Consider the following 20,576-nt stretch of genomic DNA (forward strand, 5'->3'; position numbering starts at 1 on the left):
CATCTGCGCTCAGGGCAGCATCCCCAGCACCCTGACCAGGGACCGCCACTCGTGAGGGGCCTGCAGCACGAGGGACAGGGGTGGAGGTGGGGGGTAACCAGTGCGCAGACAGCCCTCCACCCCCTCTCCCCGTCACCCTGTGTCTGGGAGGGTGACTCAGGGCAGGATGGCGGAAGAGGAGATGAAGGTCCTGGGATGACCCTGGGAGCCTCGGGGTGCCGTGTGAAAGGGTAAGAAGGGGGGGCTGCAGGGCAGGGAGGGGCCACATGGTGCAGGGGGAGCAGGTGCAAGCCGACGAGGTCGGGGGCAGGGGACTAGGCACCTGTGACCTTGATGACAGGAGGGGTGACAGGCTTCGGGCAGGCTGGCAACAGACAGGAGTGATTGGGGGACTCGCATCTCCCCAGTGCCGTGTGTGACGCGGGCAGGGCAGACGTAGGTGCCACCTCAGGGTCCTGTGACATGCCCGCCCACCCCCTTTCCCCGAGTCTTCCTCTGCCTGGGGGCCTTGCTATCTTCCAGGGTTCACCGAGCCTTCCGGAAGTTTCCTGCCGTGTTCCTGAGCTCACATCTCATGGCCCCTCAGTCCAGGCCCGACGCCCTTGGGCTCTCTGTCCCTGGTGGACGGTGCTCTCCTCTTCCGTCTGCCAGACCCCGCTATTCCCGGGCACGTGGGGCCGTGCCCTTCTCTGTCGAAGCCTTTCCTCACTGGGAGGGCACCTCAGAGCCCCGAACATGGCCGGGAACGGGGCGCCAGGCAGGTGCACCCTGCAAAGCTTGGGTCCTTCCCTGGGGAGCGGGGACAGCCGTCAGTGTGCAGGCCAGTGTGCTCTGAATGTGAAGGGGACGTGGAAACTCCCCCAGAGTGGACACCGCGGGGCAGACCACGGCATTTTCGTCCGGTGGCCCCGCCCCTGAGTCCGGCAGGGCCCGGGGCTGCGGGCGTCTTCAGGATGTTCTGGAAGGACTCCCCAGGCCCCTGGTTCTGAAGGTGTAGGAGTTTGATGGCTGGTTTAGTTCATCATTTTTTTCATTAATAAAAATTAAGATAGGAAGGAAATTATCATAATCCAACATTGACAATGAAGCTTTCTCATTTACTTCTCATTCTGTGAGTTTTTTTTTTAATCAGAATGATTTATGATTAATACAGTGCATATTAAAACTTTTAACCTGGTACCTTCGTAAAGTAAAAAATGTTCCCAACATATTACATTTTTAATCACATGAGTTAATTACTCTTTACGGAGGCTTTGGAATTTCTGGGAAGGAGAGTATTTCAGATCTCAAAGAATGAGCGGGAGCCTGTCATTTAATGAGAATGCAGATGAGGTCCACTGAGGCTCAGGGAAGGTCACGGCAGCTTAATCAACAAATTATTACGGCCATTTATGGCCAGTAACAAATGAATATTAAAAGCTATTGTTTTAACAGATTAGACCTCCAAATTGTGATTATTTCATAATTTCCCAGGTGTCTGGGGTATGATTTCAGAATTGCTAGGTGCCGAGATCCCCTTGACACCTAGAACCGTCTCTTGCAGGTGGTAGTGTTCCCAAAACTGTGGGCACATCAGTCCCTGGATGTCAGTTTTCGGGATGGTCTCTGCGGAGATCCCTGTGGTCAGGTGTCTCATCCGCGGGGGGATAGGGGGTCGCCGAGAGCCTCCCTGGGGCAGCTCCTCTGCATCTGCGGCGGTTGCTGGACGGTGCCCTTGGCGAGAGGGCCCCGAGGTGGCCGTGGGGGGGATGGGGCCGGGATTCCGAGAGGCAGCGGGGTGGACAAGGAGCAGGACAAGAGTAGCCACCAGCATGGGCCGGGAGCGGGAGAAGATGGTGGACGCCCTGGGCAGCCCGTCGCTGTCCCCGTGGGGGTGGGAGGGGGTGGGGGGGTGGGGGGGATGAGCAGTGCAGGGGTGGGGCGTGGCGGGGACTGGGCTCAGCACTCCCGTGGGCACAGAGGGCTGCAGGCCTCCTTCGCACACGTTCATGCTTCCTTGTGATCTGGGAGCGCGCCCCCTCGGCCCGCGGCGGCCCGGCCTCTCCCCCTGCCCACTCTCGCCACCGCTGGGCCCACACCCGCTCCCTCCGGGGCCAGGGCTGAGGGGGTCCGCGTCCCCCTCCGGCTCCCGCTGTGGCTTTTGTCTGGAACCCGTCCCTGTCACGCAGTGGATGTGCAAGTGCATCTGTGTCTTCAGAAGTTCTGATCCTTACTGGAGACAGAGAGAGAGAGAAGGGAAACGGGGCGGCGGCGGGGGAATAGTTAACCCTGAAAGTGCCGGGGGCTGTGGAGCACCCCCACGCGCTGGGCACCCCGTGGCCTGAGGCTTCCTGCGCCGGGTGACTCCATCGCCAAAGGGCTTCCGAGAAGGGGGTGACCTTTGCTGGGACCACCTGTCCAAGCCCGTCTTCCATAGCGGAGGAAGCCAGGGTGGAGGCCGTCAGGACCCCTGCCCCAAGGCATCAGCCAGGAGGTGGGGCTGGGGCTGAAGGCCCAGGACTGCAGGGTCGGGTCACACCCCGGAAATCTTCACCGCTTCTGGAGCAGAGTCCTCCAAGGCCAAGGTCCTGAGACAACGGGCAGGGCTGGACCCCAGCCACGTGCTTGGACAGCCCACTCCACCTCCCCGGGGCAGGGTCCCCAGCCCAGGGTCCTGGCTACGACTGCAAACTCTGAAGCCTGGGAGGGGGATGAGGTGGATTGGGAGTTTGGCGAGGGTGGTGGCCTGTGGGACCACCGGTGGGAGGTGATGTTGCTGGGAGCTTGGAGTGGCTGGGAGGGGTTCTCGGGCAGAGGGCGGAGGAGATGAGGCCTCCAAGGGGCCTGGGGAAGGCGAGTCCCCGGCAGGAAGTGCTCCCGGCCCCCGCGCCCCTGGAGGTGGAGGGGAGAGCGGCCACCAGCCCCTCCGTGGAGCAGCCCCCTGCGGGGCTCACGGGCTCTGGGGGCCTACACGGTTATCGCGGCGCCTCGATCCTGCACACCTCAGGGAGAAGTAATTAAATGTAATAGACGCTGAGGTTTTTGAAATTACATTATTTAGGAGCTCCAGCTTACACACATACACACGCATGCTAAGCTGGGGATAATTAATAGATTTATTTAAATCAGCCTCTGCCATCTGTATTCATCCGGGAGAGACGCTTCCCAGGCAGGCCCACGTTGGAACACCTTTGCTTTGTGAAGGGAGGCTGGGAGTCCTGGAGGGGCTGGTGACGGTGGGGGACACGGGGACAGCAGGGGCCTGAACTCCCAGCGGCTGTGATGGGCCGCGACCCAGGACGAGGCCAGACGGTCCCTGCAGACAGCCCGGACAGGGTGAGGCGGACGGGGTGTGGGGTCCCTCAGAGGCTGCTCCCAGGACCAACCGCCATCGAGGGGCACCTCGGGGACCCGGAAGCGCCTGCCCCTCTTCTTCCCGCAGCCGTGGCCAGGCTCTCCGCCTGCTGGCCCCGCTGCCCTATGCCGCCTGCAGGGGCCTCTTTCTAGGATCTGACTGGAGACCTTCCAGGCTGCGGGTTCTCAGCCCCCGGCCTCCACTGTCGGCCCACCTCCTTTGTGCCCCGGACAGTGGCGTCCCTGTTGCTGGGGGCTGTCCAGAGGAGCAACATGCACCCAGCTTCCTGTGGCCCAGACTCCAGGCACCCAGGCACCCAGCCCCAGGGCACACGGTGCCAACCAGGAGGGTGCAGCCTCAGGGCCTTCTCTGGACCACGCGGCTGGCGAGGAGAGAAGCATCAAGACGTGCTCGCAGAGGACCCGTCCTGGCACCCGGGGGACGCGCCGGAGTCGGGATCCTGGCCACAGTTAAAGGGGGCTCTTGGCTGTGAAGTTGATGGTCATCTCTGTTGATGGAGGCTGAGAGCACCTCGGGAGGAATAGGGGTCCCCAGGCTCCAGTTCCGCTTTAAGATTTCAGCAAAACAACCCAAACATCTTCTACTCCCCCCAGCCCGGAGGTTGCCACGGGGGAGACAGGAGTGTCTGTGAGTGCAGTGTCGCTGTGGCCCTGGCCTCGGGCGGCCACCGCTGTGCCAGCACCACCGTGAGATCCACGGGGCCCCGAGGAACAGCCCTGAGACTTTACCTCCAGGTCTTGCACCTGCTGGGGCCTGGGCGGGGCCACGGCCTCCTGACAGTCTCCCTGGTGAGCGCCTTTCCGCTGGGCCCAGCCTGACCCTGCATGCCCACCTCACCATGGGGAAGGCCTGGATGTGCGTCCTTCCACTGAGTCCTCACTGTGACCTTGCAGAGTGGCCTTTCCTTCCAGTGGACACTCCGGGGCTGCTCCAGACATGGCCAGCGCCCTTCATAAGCAGGTCCTGGGGATTGAGGGGCTCCCTCTGGGAGATACGAAAGCCTCGGGGACCAGCAAACAGGCACAATGAGGGGGTCCAGCGGGGCTCAGAGGGGCTGTCGCCCTCCCACATTGAAGCGTCCTGTGGGGCTCCTGCTAGAGCAGCCCCCCCAGGTTCTGCCCACACCTGAGTCACAGTGCTCACTCCCCTTGGGGCCACCGCCTGCCTTTTGGGGAAGCGGGTATGGGAGATGCGGCAGCCCGTGGCATCAGGTGCTCATCGGCGGAGGGATGGAGGGATGGAGGGACGAGGGAGGCCAGTCTGCATGTCCACCCCCCTCCCCGTTTCCCCCAGTTTCTGCACATCAAGGATCAGCACAAGGTCCCGGGGCCAGCCGGGTGTCAGGAACTCCCGGGAGGGTAGAGAGCCGGGTTGTGCCGCTCATTCTCATTCAGGGCCAGGCCCCCACCGTCCCGAAGTAGTCATTACCGCGTGCTCACTCGCTGTGGCTGCATTATAATGAGAGCTTATGTTCAATTTGCTGGGAGCCAGCAAATCGGCCTCTGCTTTTCCGCGGCACACACTCATTTGCTACTTGCCCGAGGTGTTTCTTAAAGTCTCGCGTTTTACACACGGACAAATTAAATCTTGGTTTGAATGTGTCCCTCTCTGGAGCTGCCATAATGTGTTTTAATAGTCGTCACACCTCTCCGTGTCTCTAGCCCATAATCATCTGCATTTTCCAGCTGCAGATTATTTACAGGGACGTTTCCTCAAAGCCAGTAATGAACTTATTAAATGGAGTCGGGCCCGGCCGGGACCTCGCCGTTCTTTGTCCCGCCGCCGGCGGTGCTTTGCAGGCGGCCACGAGGAGCGGCTCTGGTTCAGGGAGAAGTCCCTGTTTGTTCCTGCGTTTGTTTATTCCTCCGGCCAACCGGCAGGCATGTCCCGAGCATCCCCACGCGGGGAGGGCGGCAGGAGAGCCAGGCCCCAGTGGGCACATGGAGCAGGTGGTGGGAAGGGAGGTGCGGGGCATGCAGTGGGAGGGTCGAGCATCCATGGGGTCCAGAAGGACACACGGATGGATGTGGGCCGGACAGATGGGGGCGACGCGAGTCACCTCTGGATGTCCTCTCCAGCCCGCGGGCTCCCAGACACGGCGTGGGACATTTACCGTGGTGGGCGCCGTGGCCTGGGTCCTGTGCCTGCACGCGGATATGTTGAAACGCTCACCCCCAAAGTGTGTGTAGGTGAGGCCCCCGGGAAGCGGTTGGGCAGGGAGCAGGGTCCCCGTGGTGGGATTCGTGCCCTTCTAAGAAGACAGGAGAGCGGTGGTCTCCGTGTCTCTGAAGACCGCGTCTACACCCGGGAGGAGGCCTGGCATCGGACCTGGACCCACCGACACCTCGATCCTGGCCTTGCAGCCTCCGGAACTGTGGGGAACTGAGTGTGCCCCTGGAGCCTCCGTGGCCGTGGTGTTTGTCCCGTGGCCCACGCAGACGGGGGCAGCGGATACTCACGATCCTGCAGCCGTGGGCCTTCAGTGTGGCCGAGGGCTGTGAGGGACGCGGGCCACAGTCGGGGGGCCTCGTGAGCGGCCCTCCTGAGGCAGAGGCCCCGCCTGGGGGTGACCCGACACACCCAACCCCCCGTGACCCTTCCCCAGCCGACCCCGCTGTCCCTGCCGCCTGCCCCGTTGGCGTGACTGAAGCCTGCCCTGAGCAGCGGCGTGGCACCCACATGGCAGCAATTACAGACAGTGCCTCGCCCGCCCGTGTCATTGGGGGACCTGGGCTGGCCGCGACCAGCCTCGTGAGGCCCCGTGGCTCGTAGCCCCTCCGCGCCCCAGGGTTCGGCAGGGGTGTCTGGGGGGCTCGGGGCCTGGCCTGGCACGCCCACCGCTGCACGCATGTCCTTCCCGTTTCAAGGGCAGAGACGCAGAGCCTGCGGTGCGTCGGACCCATGGGGGTTTCCTACCGCGGCGTCTCCCGGGGGCACGGTGCAGGTGCCCGAGGCCCTGGCTGCTCCAGGACGGCGCGGGGGCCCTGGGGAGGCGCGGGGGCCGCACTGCTCAGCACCCGGGGGCAGCGGCTGTTTCCAGCCAGGTCAGCGGAGGAAGCTGCCCGCGGACTCTGGGTGCCTCACGGCTCCTGCAGGCCCTCCCGGGGCGGGCACCGGACAGCGCAGGGAACGTGCGGCCTCCTCTGGCCTAGTCACCCCGCACTCACCTGCTAGTCACCCCTGCAACGACCTGCCGCTTCTGCAGTGCCCAGATGATGGACGTTTGTTATTACTGAGGTGACGCTCCCAGCTGAGGACCAGCGTCCCTGATGGAAAGTTCCAGATGCCAGCAGGTGGTAATACGCTGTGCTCACAGATGGTGACCCACGCGTTTCTTAAAATCAAATAGCTGTTTTCTGACGTTCTGACACAGGCTTCGGCCTTATGTGGAACAAAGTGTTCTTGGTTCCCGGTGTCCCTGCTCAGGGTCGGGCCCCAGGCCTCCAACACTCCGGAAAAGGTGGCAGGTGACCAGAGTCGTTTCTGACACGGGGCCTGGGTGGGGAGCCATGGGGTGGGCTTTGGGGATCGGCGTCGGGGCTCCCGCCCTGGCACGGGTTCTGGGACTCTGTGCCTCGGTTTCCTTGTCGCAGGGGTTAGGGTCATGGTGTGTCCCCGGCCGGGAGGTGTGGGACGTCCGCTCTCCCTACCAGTGCTGTCACTCTCCTCGGCCCCTTTCTAGAAAGTGGGGTGGTGGGGCACACGGAGGCTCCCGACCAGCAGTGGGGTGGTCTGTGACTCGGAGGGGCCAACCGCCTCCAGCAGAGAGCCATGGCTGCCCCTGCCCAGGGCCAGAGTCCATCTGGGGGCGGGGGCATGGCCTGGACCCAGCCCCGGACCCCAAGGGCCAAGTCAGGGGAAGGCCTGTGTGAGTCTGGTTAACTGGTGGGGGGCCAGTGGGGCCAAGAGGTTGAGGGCAGAGAGCCCAGCAGTGATGCCCGGTGGCTTCCTGACTGTGTCCTTGCTCCTAGCGCCCTGTCCTGGCTCGGCCCCTGCCAGGACCACGTCCCGCTCCGTACCTAGATGCTCTGTCCTTCCTGCCGTGGGGGCAGCACAGGATGCACCCCACCCCCATGCTGTTGTCTTTCACAAGGTGCATCATCCAGGGAGGTGGCTTAGGCCGGCATCCCCAGAGCAGCCCCGAGACAAGGACCTGTGGGCAGGCGGTGCACCGAGGAGGCCCAAGGGAACCGCTGTGAGGACGTGAGGCAGGAGGGTGGTGGCCGCTAAGTCACCACGCTGGGCAGCTGCCCTCCCCCCACCCAGGGACAAAGGAAGGCCACTCAGAGGAGAACAAGCAGAGGTTTGGTGGCCGGTGGGGGGAGGGGGTGGCGCACGGGGAGAATGGAGGCAGGGTCCCAGGGCCCGCCGTGCTGCCTCGGGGGCTGCCGGGGCAGCTGAGCAGCGCAGGGGCCTCCCCGTCACCGGCAGGGACGTGTCTGGCTCTCTCGTGGGTCCTGAGTTGGGGGTGGGGCAACACTGGGGACGCTGCTGGCCTCTGACCAAGCCCTGAGCGGTTGGGCGGCTGGGCGGGGGGTGGTGGCTGGGCTTCCCGGTGGCTGGCACAGAGCTGAAGGTCAGAGTCCCACTTCCACGGGCAGCCTGACCACCGTCCACTGTCCGTTTGTGCGGTCAGCTCCTCAGCCCCCTGCGGAGTCGGGGAGGTCCCAGCCACGGGCCACGGTGAGGGGGGTGGGCATGTGTCGCTGAGCTTCGCTGGAGCAGGCTGGAGCCATGCAGGGCGTGGGCATCCCCAGACTCCGACCTCCCTCTCCAGTGGCTGCAGAAAGCCTGCAGGCCAGCCATGCGGAGGCCGGCCTCGGAAGTCATGTCCGGAGGGAAGGTCATGGTCCGGGAGGGAATGTCCTGGGGCCGGTTCACGCCCATGATAGCTGTCATCAGCTGCAGCCAGGTCAGCACGGCAGCCCAGGGCCATGTACCCCCCCCCCCCCAGCCCCCAGCTGCAGTGAATCCTCTGGGCGACTATGGAGAGGGGAAACTGAGTCTCAGAGAGCTTCGAGCTCATACCCATAGCTGTGAAGGGAGTTAGGGGCAGGGATCGGAAACCTCAGGAGACAAAGCCTCTCTTCCCTCTGCCACACGGCCTTCCCAGGGGCTGCAGTGGAATGGACAGTGGGTGGGAGTCTGGGGTGGCGGGGTGGGCATGGAGCAGGAACCAGACCCGGCAGCTGGAGCTTCTCCAGAGGCCACAGCCATGGCCAGGGGCAGGTGGGAGAGGATCCCAAGCCCCAGCAAGGGCACCAGGCTCAGGCATGGGGTGGGTGCCGGGACCCCGCTCTCGTGGCCAAGTGCCGGGCGGGGGGCCTGGGCCCACAGAATGCACAGTTGGGGGCACTCCTTGGATGCTGGCTGCAGGGGACCAGCAGTGGCTCCCCAGGGCTGTATAGAACAATGGGGACACAGATGTCCCCAGATCCAGCTCTCACCTATATGGACAGAGCAGGTTCCTATCCCAACAGGGGCGTGGGGAAATTCCCATTCCAGCATTCAAGGCTCGTGATTTTCCATCCAGCAGCATTTAAAGAAATGTTCTGAAGACCAGAGCCCCGGATCTTTCACCATCTCCAGCACTGCTCAGCGCTTTGAACGGAAGCTAGCATTCTTCTCCCTCGGATGGAGGCCTTTCTGTGCCTTGTTGTTCTCAGGTCTTCCCTTCTGGAAGCCCTCTGGCCACGTTAGACCCCTGTCTTGCCGCCCACCCAGCCCCGTGCTCAGCTCTCAGCAACCCATGTTGGCCCCGATCACAGCAGGTGCCGGCCTAGTGGGGCGGGGGTGCCGGGAGCGGCGTCCATCCCCTCCAGATGGTGGGCTCAGGGCAGCGGGTCTGCGTCCTCCTCCCTCCTGAGTGCTCCGCAGGCCCCCGAGGCCCACAGGAGGCACGGCGGGCGCACATCTGTTTCAGAGGATCGGGGGCCACTCCTAGGCTCGTCAGGAGATGCTCTCCAAAGACAGCACCCACTCTGAGCGAATGGGACGTAAACTCAGCTAAAGTGTGAGTTGATGTGTGTGGAGACAAGATAAGAATTTGCAAAGGGGAGCATGGTGACAGTGTCCAGGGTGGGGAGGTAAGAGCCGTCAGATGTGCTGGATTGGTAGGTGGGACAAAGGTGCCCTGGGAGGCCAGCCCTGGGGGGCATCGCTGCTCCTCCCCGATGTGCTCAGCCCCCTCCTCCTCCTCCTCCTTGGCACTGGTACGAGGAGGTCCTCAGTGCAAAGCACTGAGACCCAGCCTTGCTGGCTCAGGGCCCCAGGCCAGGGCTGCCGCGGGGGCACAGGGACCAGATGCCATCGTGCATGATGTGGCCCAGGAGGATGAGGGTGTAGCCGGGGACTCCTGGCTGAGCCTGGCAGGACGGTGGGCTTGGGAACCGGCAGAGGTAGGTGTGACATGAGGGGTCCGAGTGCCCCAGGGCAGGGAGACGAGGCTGGTGAGGGGTGAGAGCCGGTCATGGGTGGCCGTGAGTGCCAGGGGGAGGAGGATCAGTACCAGCTGGTGGCCGACGAGAAGTCTGGCCTGGACGTTCTGGGAGAGCAGGAGGGGGCCACAAAGAGGTGACAGTAAAAGGGTAAAACTGCAGGCCAGCAGGAGGTGTGTGCTCACGGTGTGGCCGAGGCCTCGGGGCCCGCTGGGCTCTGCTGTCCCGCAGTGCAGCTGATCGGCAGGACACCTGGACACGCCCTCCCAGCCCCCAGCCCCGAGCCTCGCTCTGCCCTGCCCCCGCCCTCAGCCAGTGGCCGTTCTCTTTCCTGTTCTCTCGGTGTCCGCCCGCCCGCCCCGGTTCTGCTCCCTTCCTTCCTTCTGCTCTGGAGAAAGGACCTGGAATGCACTCCCCCTGGACTGAGGTTCCAGGACTGACGACAGCTCAGAGCGAGCCCTGCCGGGGAATTTGCCCCGTACGAAGAACCAACGCTTGAGCTCAGACAGAGATGCCATTTCGGGGTGACTCCAGATGAGGGCTGGTGGGGGTGTCCCCGAAACAGTGTGCTCCGGAGATCTCCCTGGAGGAAGACCCGGCGTGTCCTCTGCACGCACAAGGGAGAGGATCGGTTGGCTGGGGGCCATCTCCGTGCAATGCGCTCTACCCGAGTTGCTCTAATCCTTGCCCTGAGCATAAACGAGGGATGGGGGGAGGGGGCTGCAGAGGGATTACCGAACGGCCAGCGGTTCCAGGGTTCTAGGGCCGGTGGCTCGGGGTGGGGCCTCCCACCTAGAGTCCTTGCCCTTCTCTTTAGCCCGTTCTGCCGCTGGCTGTCTGCCGACTCCTCCCGTCCCCATCACCCTCTCCCACCTGCAGTGATTGCTCACCTCCTGCCTGGGGTGGGGGTGCCCACGAGGGGCCATCCTCCCGCTCTGGGGGCATCCGGGCCTGGGGTGGGGTCCATCCCCCCTGCCCCCCCAGTGGGTCGTGGGCACTCATACACACAGCTGTGCCCTCAGCCGCTCAGTGTTCTCCGTGAAACAGGCCAGTTTGGGGAGGATTCAATGTGCTCAGTTCTGGGACGTGGTCATAGCAGTGGTCCGGAGGGACCGGTGGGCGTGTGGCCGAGCTCAGTGGGCACACAGAGCTCTGCTTCAGAGGAGTGGGGGGGGGGGTGTGGCCGCCGAGTTCGTGGTACCTGCAGGGCTGGCCCAGCCCTCACGGCTGCAGGTGGGGGGCCAGCAGCCGCCTGGGTGGGACGGGCTTGAGGCCAGGCGTCCCCCTCCCCAGGGTACACTCCAGCCTGGCCGGGGCAGGGCCACCAGCGCGGTTTTGGGTTTGAAGAATCCCTTTGCCTCCTGTCCACGGGGTTGGGTGAGGCAGCATTCCAACTGGCTATTTAATGCAAGATTTTAGCCTTAGGTCTTCAGAAATAGCGGATTTAGAGTGAGTTTCTTCTCCTTTCGATACTAAAAATAATAACAACAAATACTGGCTTCCTGAAGTCCAGCCCAGCTGGGAAGACTTTCCAGATGGTGAAACAGAATTTAAAATAAAAAAGCTGGGCCCCCTCCCCTCTCCCCCCCAGGAAGCCCACGTTGTGCAGCCAGCCTGGAGGCGGAGGGCCTGGCACGCACGTCTGCAGTGCGTGTGCTAATGAAGCAGGGGTTCTGCACGAGGATTTGTTTCACTATGTTGACAAACCTGTCTCTGAAACTTGAGGCTTTAAGAAAGAGAACCGTCCCCTGGGAGTACATGCCTTTCCTTCGGAATGCTCTGAAGTGTGGATTTCCAGAGGTGGGCTGTGCGCGTGCACACACAAGCATGCACACACATGCTCACACACACATGCTCGCACACACGCTCGCATAAGCACACACGTGTGCACACACACACTCGCACACACATGCTTGCACACACACGCTCGCATAAGCACACACGTGTGCACACATGCTCACATAAGCACACACGTGTACACACGCACACACACGCTCACATGCATGTGCACACATGCTCCCACACATGCTTGCACACACATGCTCACATACATGTGCGGGCACACACACATGCCCCCTTCATAGCCCCACGTGCTCAGACACAAAACACACAGCTGCATGTGCAAAGCGTGTGTGCATGCACGGACACATGCGCTCACATTCCCGCACATGTTCACACGGCACACACCCACAAACGTGATACAAACTTGGGCACACACTCACACGTGTGTAAGCACGCACACACGTCTGCACACAAGTGGAGGGGCCGGCACCGTCCGTTACGACAGTTTCTGTGTTTCTAGGTGGCTCCTGTGTACCTGTCCTCACTTTTTCCCGATGATGGGGTCACACGTGTCACATGCCCCCTCGGTCGCCGGTGATGCGTGTGCCCTCCGCTGTATGGGTCATGTGCACCTGCCGCATGTGTTCAGCATGGCGCCAGAGCGTGTCGTCACACGTCCCCAGCATGTGTGTTCTGTGTCAATGGCACGAGTGCCACACGGGCCCCATTACATGTGTCCCACATGCCTCTGTCATGTGCATTTTGTGCCCAGTCACACGTGCCACGTGACTATCACGTGTCGCTGATGTGCGTGTGGCACGCGCCCTCCCACAGCCGTCTCTGCACCCATCCCCTGTGTGGACTGCTGTGCAGGGTGCGCGTGTCCCGGGCGGCCCTCCACACGTGCTCCCTGCGCCCACGAGCTGGACGAGCACGCTGCTTACAGATGCTGAGCAGTGGTGACCCATGGGCTCACGTGGTACCTGCCAGACTCCCTCCGCCACGTCTGCTGGGCATGCGGGAGCTGGCCACGGGGTTGCTGCCGTGGGGTTCCTGCCACGGGGCGTCTGCCGTGGGCTCCTTCCAGGTGCTCATGGGCCACTCTGGGCCTGTTTCCGCTCTGTGCACCCAGACCTTCACTCACAACTCCAGACTCTTGGCACCAGCTGTCCACTCCCACCTCCCCTTACCTTCTAGACGGCCCAAACTTGGCTTGTTGGAAGCCAAACACCCATCCGCACTCCTGGCCCCAACAGCAGGCTTCTGGCTCATCTCCACCCCACCTCCTACACCCAGGCCTCCCGCAGGTCTTGCTGGAACTGGCTGTAGATCTTTGCCCAGGTCTGCCCACTCCACTACGTCCCACTGCTCTGGGTTTGGACGGCCTACACGGCCTCCCTGCTTCCTCGATTGAGCCCCAGAGATCTGTTCTCTTTAGGACACCCACCTTGGGTCCATTCACAGCCAGAGATGCAGGTCTCACCTGTGGTGTTCAGCTGTGGGCCGAGAGCGCCTGCCCCGAGTGTCTCATCTCTGTGAGCCTTGTTGTGGCCCAACCAATGAGGCAGAGCCCGGCATTCCAGGACAGTGGCCCATCCTCTCTGCCTGTCCCATCCTTGCTAACCCACCCATTCTCTCCCCTCACCTCTCGAATACGCTCGGCATGAGTACAGGTGATCCCGTGATTTGGACGTCACCATTTGGTCTGGGAGGCTTTCTCTTTTGTGGCCTCTGGGTTGGCTTGTCTCTCCTTGGTTGGAGCCTCCCAAGGACACTGGGAGTATGGTTGTAATCAAGGCATCAAGGTGTCCTTTGTGGGCAGGATGGCCTGCCTCAGCAGACGAGCCTCGTTCCTCTGTCCTGGCCGGTGTACCTGAGGCTTCCATGGAAACTCTGCTCTGTGCTTCCTGGGGTCAGGCCTTGCCTGTTTGTTGCATTCACTATTCTTGTTGAAGTGGGGGCTGGGTCTCACAAAGTGACATGCAAATGCATGCCCATCCATGCAGGAGTGGTGGGGGTCGCTTCCAGCAGAGTCTCCACAAGCCCTTGCTCTGACTCTGGGGGGGGGGCACACTGCTCAGGGGGCTTGGGGCTCTCCTCCAGGTGTTCCCAAGGACACTGCCCTCCTGCCACCTCCCCATCCTCGACCCATTCTACCCTCTACCTTGCTCTGGACCTTCCGGGAGCATCTATAGATCCTCAAGGCTATGCTGGGTTTGCCCCAATGTCCTGATCCCCAGCTCCTCTCCCACATGGCTTCCTGTGCCCAAGGCCTCCCGAGGCTGTGGCCTTCTAGGTTGGCATGCTGGCCTGAATACTGCTCCTCTCCTCAAATCCTGGACTCATGCTGTCCGCTCCATAAGCCTGCCGGCTAGCTCCTTATCTCCTGCATTTACCCCTGTCTTCCTCCCTCCGAGGATGCCACCTAGACTCTCCTCCACTTAGATGACTTCTCCCCATTAACCAAGGCCAAAGTCCCGCCCCATCTACTCTCATGCCTTTGGTTATTAGAAAGTGTGTGCATTCACACCATTTTACCAAATGCCTGCAGATGGATATGTGCACATACCTACCCACAGATGTATATACCATTATCTTATTCTCTTCAACTCGTGCAAACTGTTCCATTACATGGATAGAATGCACTTCCCATTATCTTTGGGATACCAGGTTTTCTCAAATCACAGAACATGGCATGACCTGAAAGTTAAAAAATGCAAGTTAACAAATGAAGGTTCAAAATGCAAAGCAAGATTCTACCACCCTGACCTTTTCCCCAGGAACAAAACTGTTAATAGTGTACTCTTTCCCCATTCTGGCCCTTCCGCTGTAATTTTTACTTACTTCTTTTTCCCTGACCTTCTGATTTTAGGTGCATACTGACATGTTGTGACTCGCCGCCGTGGCCGGCACCTGCCCCCTGCGTTCCGAGCAGGGAAGAAGGCACAGAGCCCACTCTCTGCTTTAACTTTCCACCTAACTTTTCCCACATAATTAAGAAGAAACAAGATTTAAGAATTTCTATTTATCTTTCTACTATAAATAATTTTCCGAGCTTTATCTACATCTTGATTTTAAAACTTGAAAATGAAAATATGGTGAGTACAGTACTGCTCCACAGATTTCATGCAGAGATCAGATTTGTGGCTAACTGTGGAGAAAGAGTTTATTGTAAAGGTTTTTACCAGTAGAAGGAGGTTCTTCCAAGTGTGAGGGCCAAGTGTATCTGTATGCACATTCTTTACATTTTATTGTATTTCTGAAGAGTCAGAGAGGCTACCTTTTCTTTGATCCCGTATTCCCACATCCCATTTCTGGATTCCTTTGGCTGCTAGAGTGTCATCCTGGACCAGGTTTTGTTTAGGGGTCTGTCACTGAGAAACTGAACTTCCAAATGCCCTCCAGTGGTTTGCTGTGTGGACAGTTTAGCTGGGTATCAAATTCCAGGTGCCGTATCTTTTCCCGTCCGAACTTAAAGACCCTTGCTCCCATAGCTCCCAGAAGCCAGTATTGCTAATGAAAAGTCATTGTTGTCGGTGTTCTTTTTATTCTGCCTGATTTTGAGGGTTTCTTGCATTTCTTGGGTCTGGGCCTGTCTGTTGGATCTGTTCTGACTATGGGGGCCCCTACTATCTGAATATGTGTGTTCATTTATTTGACTATTTCTCCTCTCTGTTGTCTTTATTTTTCTCCTTTAGAATTTCTAGTGAATGAAAGGTTGGCACCCAGGATATACCCCACGTGTGTTGACTTGTACCTACCTTCTCCCAGCTCTTTCCCCTTGCGCTCTGTTCTGGGACACAGCATTGTCGTATTTTCTGTACCCTGGTTTTCAGGAATGCCCCAGAGCTTAAAGTGGGTTAGCACATTCATTTTCAGACTTCCTTCTTGCTCTCAGTTTCCTTTCCTTCATAGTAGCCTGAATGAGGTTATTTAGAATGATTATTATGATTTCACTTTTCCCTGAATCATTTCTGCTCTCTGCCACCTCATTGTCAGATGTAGAGTATCAGCGTCCTGAGCCTTCCTTTCTGTTCATGCCGCTGCCTTTCTGCCGCTACCTGGCGGTCCTGCCTACCTGCCGGGTCCTCTCTGTCTAGGAATAAAGGCTGAGGTGTGTGCTGTGACTGGTCAGTGTGGGACCACCTTTGTCTGGTGGAGCCTGGCAGGCTTCTAGCTTGTCTGGGAGATTCTGGGGTGGAGGGTGTTTCCCAGTCCTGTTTGTGCAATCTGGGGACGCCGCTAGGACCCTTCTCATAATAACATAGAAATACATAAGAATACCAAGAAAACCAATTATATCGAAATGAGTTTTATCAAATGTTGGAAAGTGGATTTTGATATAGTAATATGTTTGCTTTATTAAAATGTTACATAAAAAGGTCTGGCAGTGGGACAACTGTAATTTGAAGTCAGGGTGAACATAAATGCTGTTTTGCTCTATTTGAAAGAGCTGTGATATGATATGAAGATCCCTATGGTTTCTGTTAGTGACAGAGTGACAGTTATACCTAAACCATTGTGTTTCCTGCCCACATGCCCAATGGAAGGTAATGCCAATTGTAAGTTAGAGACTTCAACAAAATGCACACTTTCTCCATCCAGGGTCCTATACCTCTGGCACTCTGGGGACCCTCCTCAGGTGGAGACCACCTCTCTCTTTGGACAGCATTCCCCTCTCGCAGGCCTGAGCTAAATTTGTCTGACACCAGCTGTGTGTGATGGGGGAGTGGGCGACAAACCAACCCCGCACTTTGAAAATACAACCCTTTCCAGTGAGTGTCCCCTTGGTGAGCCCATGCTTGTGCCCCTTGGATGCACTGCTTCCTCCTTTGGCAACATGGGAGCGGGTGGGGGAGGACCAGGGCATCCTTCTGGCGGCTCCAGCTGCAGCCCCTTTCCTGCAGCCACTGGTCCCAAAATTTCTCACCCTCTCTGGCCTACAGATTGTCTGCGTTCTTCATTCCCAACAGCGTTACAGTTTTATCATTTCTGAAAATGTCTTTCCGGTCAAAACTGGATGTCTCCTCCCAAGGTCTGCATTGGTACTCACACCACCCTTCTGAACAGACTTCCCAGTGGCACTGCAGGTCTCCGTGCTGTGCACTGTCCACCGACTCTTGTGGGCGCCGGCCACAGTCCCCCGATTTCCCCCTTACCTCCTCTCAGGGTGCAAGCAATGCCACACACATTCACTGGTAGAAGCTCCCGGTGCCCAGAGGAGGAGGATGCTCTGGTCCCCACAGCAGGACACATAGGTCCTGCCATTCCACCTGTTGAAAATAAATGCCCACGTGCTTCTCTTTATGAACTTTCTTTTCTTTAATTCTCTTTACAGAAGGATCCTCCAAATGGTTAGTTTTTAAAGTCCTCCTGGTGAATTTAAAATATTTTTCAACTTTCAAAATTTCAAATAATATGTACCTAATTGGGAACACAGGGGATGTGAGAGATGGGCTCTGTTTCCTGACTGAGGTCCCTTTGGGGTCTCGGGTGTGCGTGTGAAATAAGCACCTTGGTGACCCTCATGCCTTCTGAAGCGGACAGCTCTGCTCCACGGAATGAAGGCAATGACCTTGGTGGAGGTCAGGCTGTGCACACGAGGCAGGGCGGTTCCCCAGGTGATTGCTACAGGTAGGGCATCCCTGGAGAGTGTCTCAGGGGTGAAGGCAGAGGACCCGGACGGAGACGAGGCTCTGAGGAGGGGCTGCAGAACATCAACCCTCTCTGAGGTCCCGAGTCCCCGGCTGGGATGAGACCAGAGCCACCTCTCCCCAGGGGAGGGTTTGGACTGGCGTTCTTTCTCCAACGCCTTCCCAGGAGGGTGAGGGCCGTGGGGAGTGATGCCCCCACAGGTATGGGATTGACTGTCAGGTGGGCTCTGTGATCAGGGGCTGACACAGTGGAATCGTGGGAAGCAGACAGTAGCAAGTCTGGCGCTCCTCCTGGCCTGCTCTTTATTGTTGGATCAGCATCCATGTCCATCAGCATCCATGCCTCTGTGGGTTCCAGGTTCCCCACATGTACACTCAGGGACTAGACCTAGCTGACCTCTAAGAGCCCTTTCCAGGTCTGGCCTCTTTCCTTTCCTGGTACACAGATGTCTGGGCAGGAAGGAAACAGCCTTCATGTGCGCCCTGCACTGTGTCTCCAGGCTCTACCTTATCCCTCAATGACCCTCTGCCCCGGGGGGTCCTTGCCCCGCCACCCACCTGGAACAGGGCGAGAGGCTCCTGGTCCAGGGCACCGGACCCACATCCAAAGCTCTTTGCTGGGCATTTGAATTCAATTCAGGCAAAACTGCCTGCAGGCCTACCCTACTGGCCTCTTGGAGCCACTCGGTACAGGACACAGATGCTCCTGGTCCAGGACACCGGGAAGGTGAGGAAAATTGGCCAGAAAGAAATACCCGCCCTGCCTAGAGGCGGGACAGAGGCGGGGCAGGAAGGTGCCCACTGTTTCATCTAGAGCAGTCCCTGGGCATTTACTGTGCGCCCACACGCTCGGGCGCCTAGCGGCTGGCCTGGAGGATTTCACATACCAGGCCCCGAACGCGGTGTGTGTGTTTCCGGGCAGAGGTGCCGTTTTTCAGAACCCATCGTGGGTCAGCCCTGGGCAGCACTGAGGCCTCGGCCATGTCCTCCCCACCCCCCCCACCCCCCGCCGGCCGCGGGGTGCAAGGGGGCTGGGCGCGCTGGAGGCCGCCCGCCCCGCTGGGGCACCCGCCGCGGAGGCTCTGCAGTGAGGCCCCTGCGCACCTAGGTGGAGCCCGACCCGCGGTTTTCGGCTGGACAGGCCCCGCCTGACCCGCCGGCGCGCCAGGCGGGGGCGCTGCAGGGCGGCGGGGGGTCCCCCGGGTCCCCTGCGCGGCCCAGTGCGCATCGGCGGCTCCGCGGATCGGGCGGAGCGCAGACGGCGGCAGGCGCGGGCCGGAGTCCGAGCGCCGCGCGGGCCGCCTCCCCAAAAGGGGCCGAGCCGAGCGGACGAGCGGGCGCGCGCCGCCGGGCCGGAGCAGCGGCTTCCCGCGGGCGGCGAGGCGCGCAGCGTCGCCGGCCCCACCTGTCGGCACGGCCGCCGCCGCCACCGGCCCTTCTCCCGGCCCCGGCCCCGGCAGCGCCGGCCAGCGAGGGCGGCCCGCGGAAGCGCCGGCCCGGGCCTCGTCCGACCGCAGCGGCTGAGGCGCGGGCTCCGGGGAGCGCGGAGGCCGGCCCCGTCCGGGGGCGACTGGCCCGCCAGCCCCGGGCCGCGCAAGTTGGATCTCGGCGGGCTCGGCCGGGCCCCGGCGGCGGCGATGGTGCGGCAGCCCCGCGCCCTGCGCGCAGCTCCGGCCCCGAGCCCGGCTCTCCGCGGCGGCGGCGGCGCGGCCCCCTGAGCCCCGGCCGGAGCGAGCGCGGCGCGGCGGCGGAGGAGGAGGAGGAGGAGGAGGAGGAGAAAGAGGAGGAGGAGGGGAGGAAGGCGACGCCGAGCAGAGGCGGAGGGGCCGGGACGCGCAGGACCCCCCCGCGCCGCCGGCCGTTGCGCAATCCGCGGCCCGCCGTCCGGGCCCTGCGGGCGGCGCGGCTCCGGGGGCGGCGGCGGGGCTGATTCATGGGGCCGCGGCGGCCGCCCCCCCGCGCCCGGGCCCCCGGCGCCCCGCAGCCCGCGATGGTGGCCGAGTGGCCGGAGCGGCGGCCGCCGCGGCCGGAGACTTTCTGCTAACCTCCCCGCCCCGCCGCCCCTCCCCGGCGCCCCCCGCCCCTCCCCTCCCCCTGCCCGAAAGACGCGCATCGCCGCCCGGAGTGGTGCCTCCAGTCGCGGCGGCCGCGGCGGTGGCGGCGGATGGGGGGCGCGAGCGGGCGGCCGCGGCGGCTGCACCCGGCGGGGCGCTGATGCGGCGCCTGGACCTTCGCTGCGCGACTTCGGGGGCGTCGGCCGAGTGGGCACTCCGCGATGCAGCTCCTGAAGGCTCTCTGGGCACTCGCAGGGGCTGCGCTCTGCTGCTTCCTCGTCCTGGTGATCCACGCGCAGTTCCTCAAAGAAGGTAATTGTCCCCTGCGCGGGCCGGTCTCCGGGCGCTGTCCCCGCGCCGCGTTCCCCAGCTGCCGGCGCCGCGCTCCGCCAGGCTCGCTGAGCGCCACTGCGGGCCGGGAGCGGCCGCGCGGACCTTCCCGCGTCCGGCCCTTCGGGGCTCACCCGCAGCGCAGGGCGGGCTCGGGGGCCTCGGTGCCCTCGCGCCGCCCGGGGCCCCAGCCCTCGCTGTGGCTGCCGTGCCGGTCCCCTGCTCCACACGGCCCGTTGGCAGCGGCGCTCGCCCGCTCTCCGCGGGCCCTCGGTAGATGGCACCCGAGCTCCACGCCCGCGGGCCCGGGCGGGCGCGGGGCTGGGGGACCGGCAGGAGCCAGGGCGAGAGGCCTGCGGGCAGCACACCGCTCCCCACCTTCCGGGGCAGAATCGGGGACACCTGAGGGCTGGGGGAGTGGGGACTTGGCCACCAGCGTGCCCGGCCCCTCGCCCTCCGGGAGCATGCTGGAGAGCGCGCTGCTCCTGGATCTGGTTCTTGGGAGACTTGGTTTAGGCGCGAGTTGGTGGTTGGACCCTAGGCTGGAGGGTTCTTTGGGACAGGGGAGCCTTTCACCCCAGATCTTCATAGGGTTGGGTGGGCACTCCTGGAAACTTCCTGGCCCAGGAGCAGGGCTGTCCTGGAGCTTGGTCCTGGAACAGCCGTGCTCAGCCTGTCTGGCCGCGGCAGAACAGCAGACCCAGGCACTCCCGGCCCCCAGTTGCGCCCACTGCCCAGGCTTGTCGGGTGCCCTTGCCCTCGGGCACCTTGCCACCAGAGCCTGGTGCTCCCCCTGACCAGCAGGGAGCGGGAAGCATGGGCCGGAGCTGGTGGGGGTGGGTAATGCCAGCAGATCCTCATTAGCTCTGGGTTCCTACAAAGGAAGGATTTGCAACATTCAGCTGCTTCCCTGCCTAATTAATGAGCTGCTGCTGGCTTCCCAGGGAAGCAGGTAGGTGTGGGA

The 20,576-nt window shown here is 61.5% G+C and overlaps 1 protein-coding gene across 3 annotated transcripts in view; it reads left to right on the plus strand.

Moving 5' to 3' along the window:
- TAFA5 (TAFA chemokine like family member 5) overlaps positions 1–20,576 on the plus strand; it is a 195,470-nt gene that overhangs the window by 53,830 nt on the left and 121,064 nt on the right. The window contains exon 1 of one of the 3 annotated variants that reach the window (XM_036073116.2): positions 19,420–19,594. The exons of the other annotated variants lie outside the window; for them this stretch is intronic. Coding sequence (XP_035929009.1) covers positions 19,504–19,594 — 91 coding nt within the window. The 5' untranslated portion in view covers positions 19,420–19,503. Of the gene's footprint in view, positions 1–19,419; positions 19,595–20,576 lie in introns of those variants that run through there. 3 annotated transcript variants of the gene reach the window in all.

The sequence above is a fragment of the Halichoerus grypus genome, chromosome 6 (assembly GCF_964656455.1).
Source record: "Halichoerus grypus chromosome 6, mHalGry1.hap1.1, whole genome shotgun sequence".
In the NCBI taxonomy this organism is placed as follows: Eukaryota; Metazoa; Chordata; class Mammalia; order Carnivora; family Phocidae; genus Halichoerus; species Halichoerus grypus.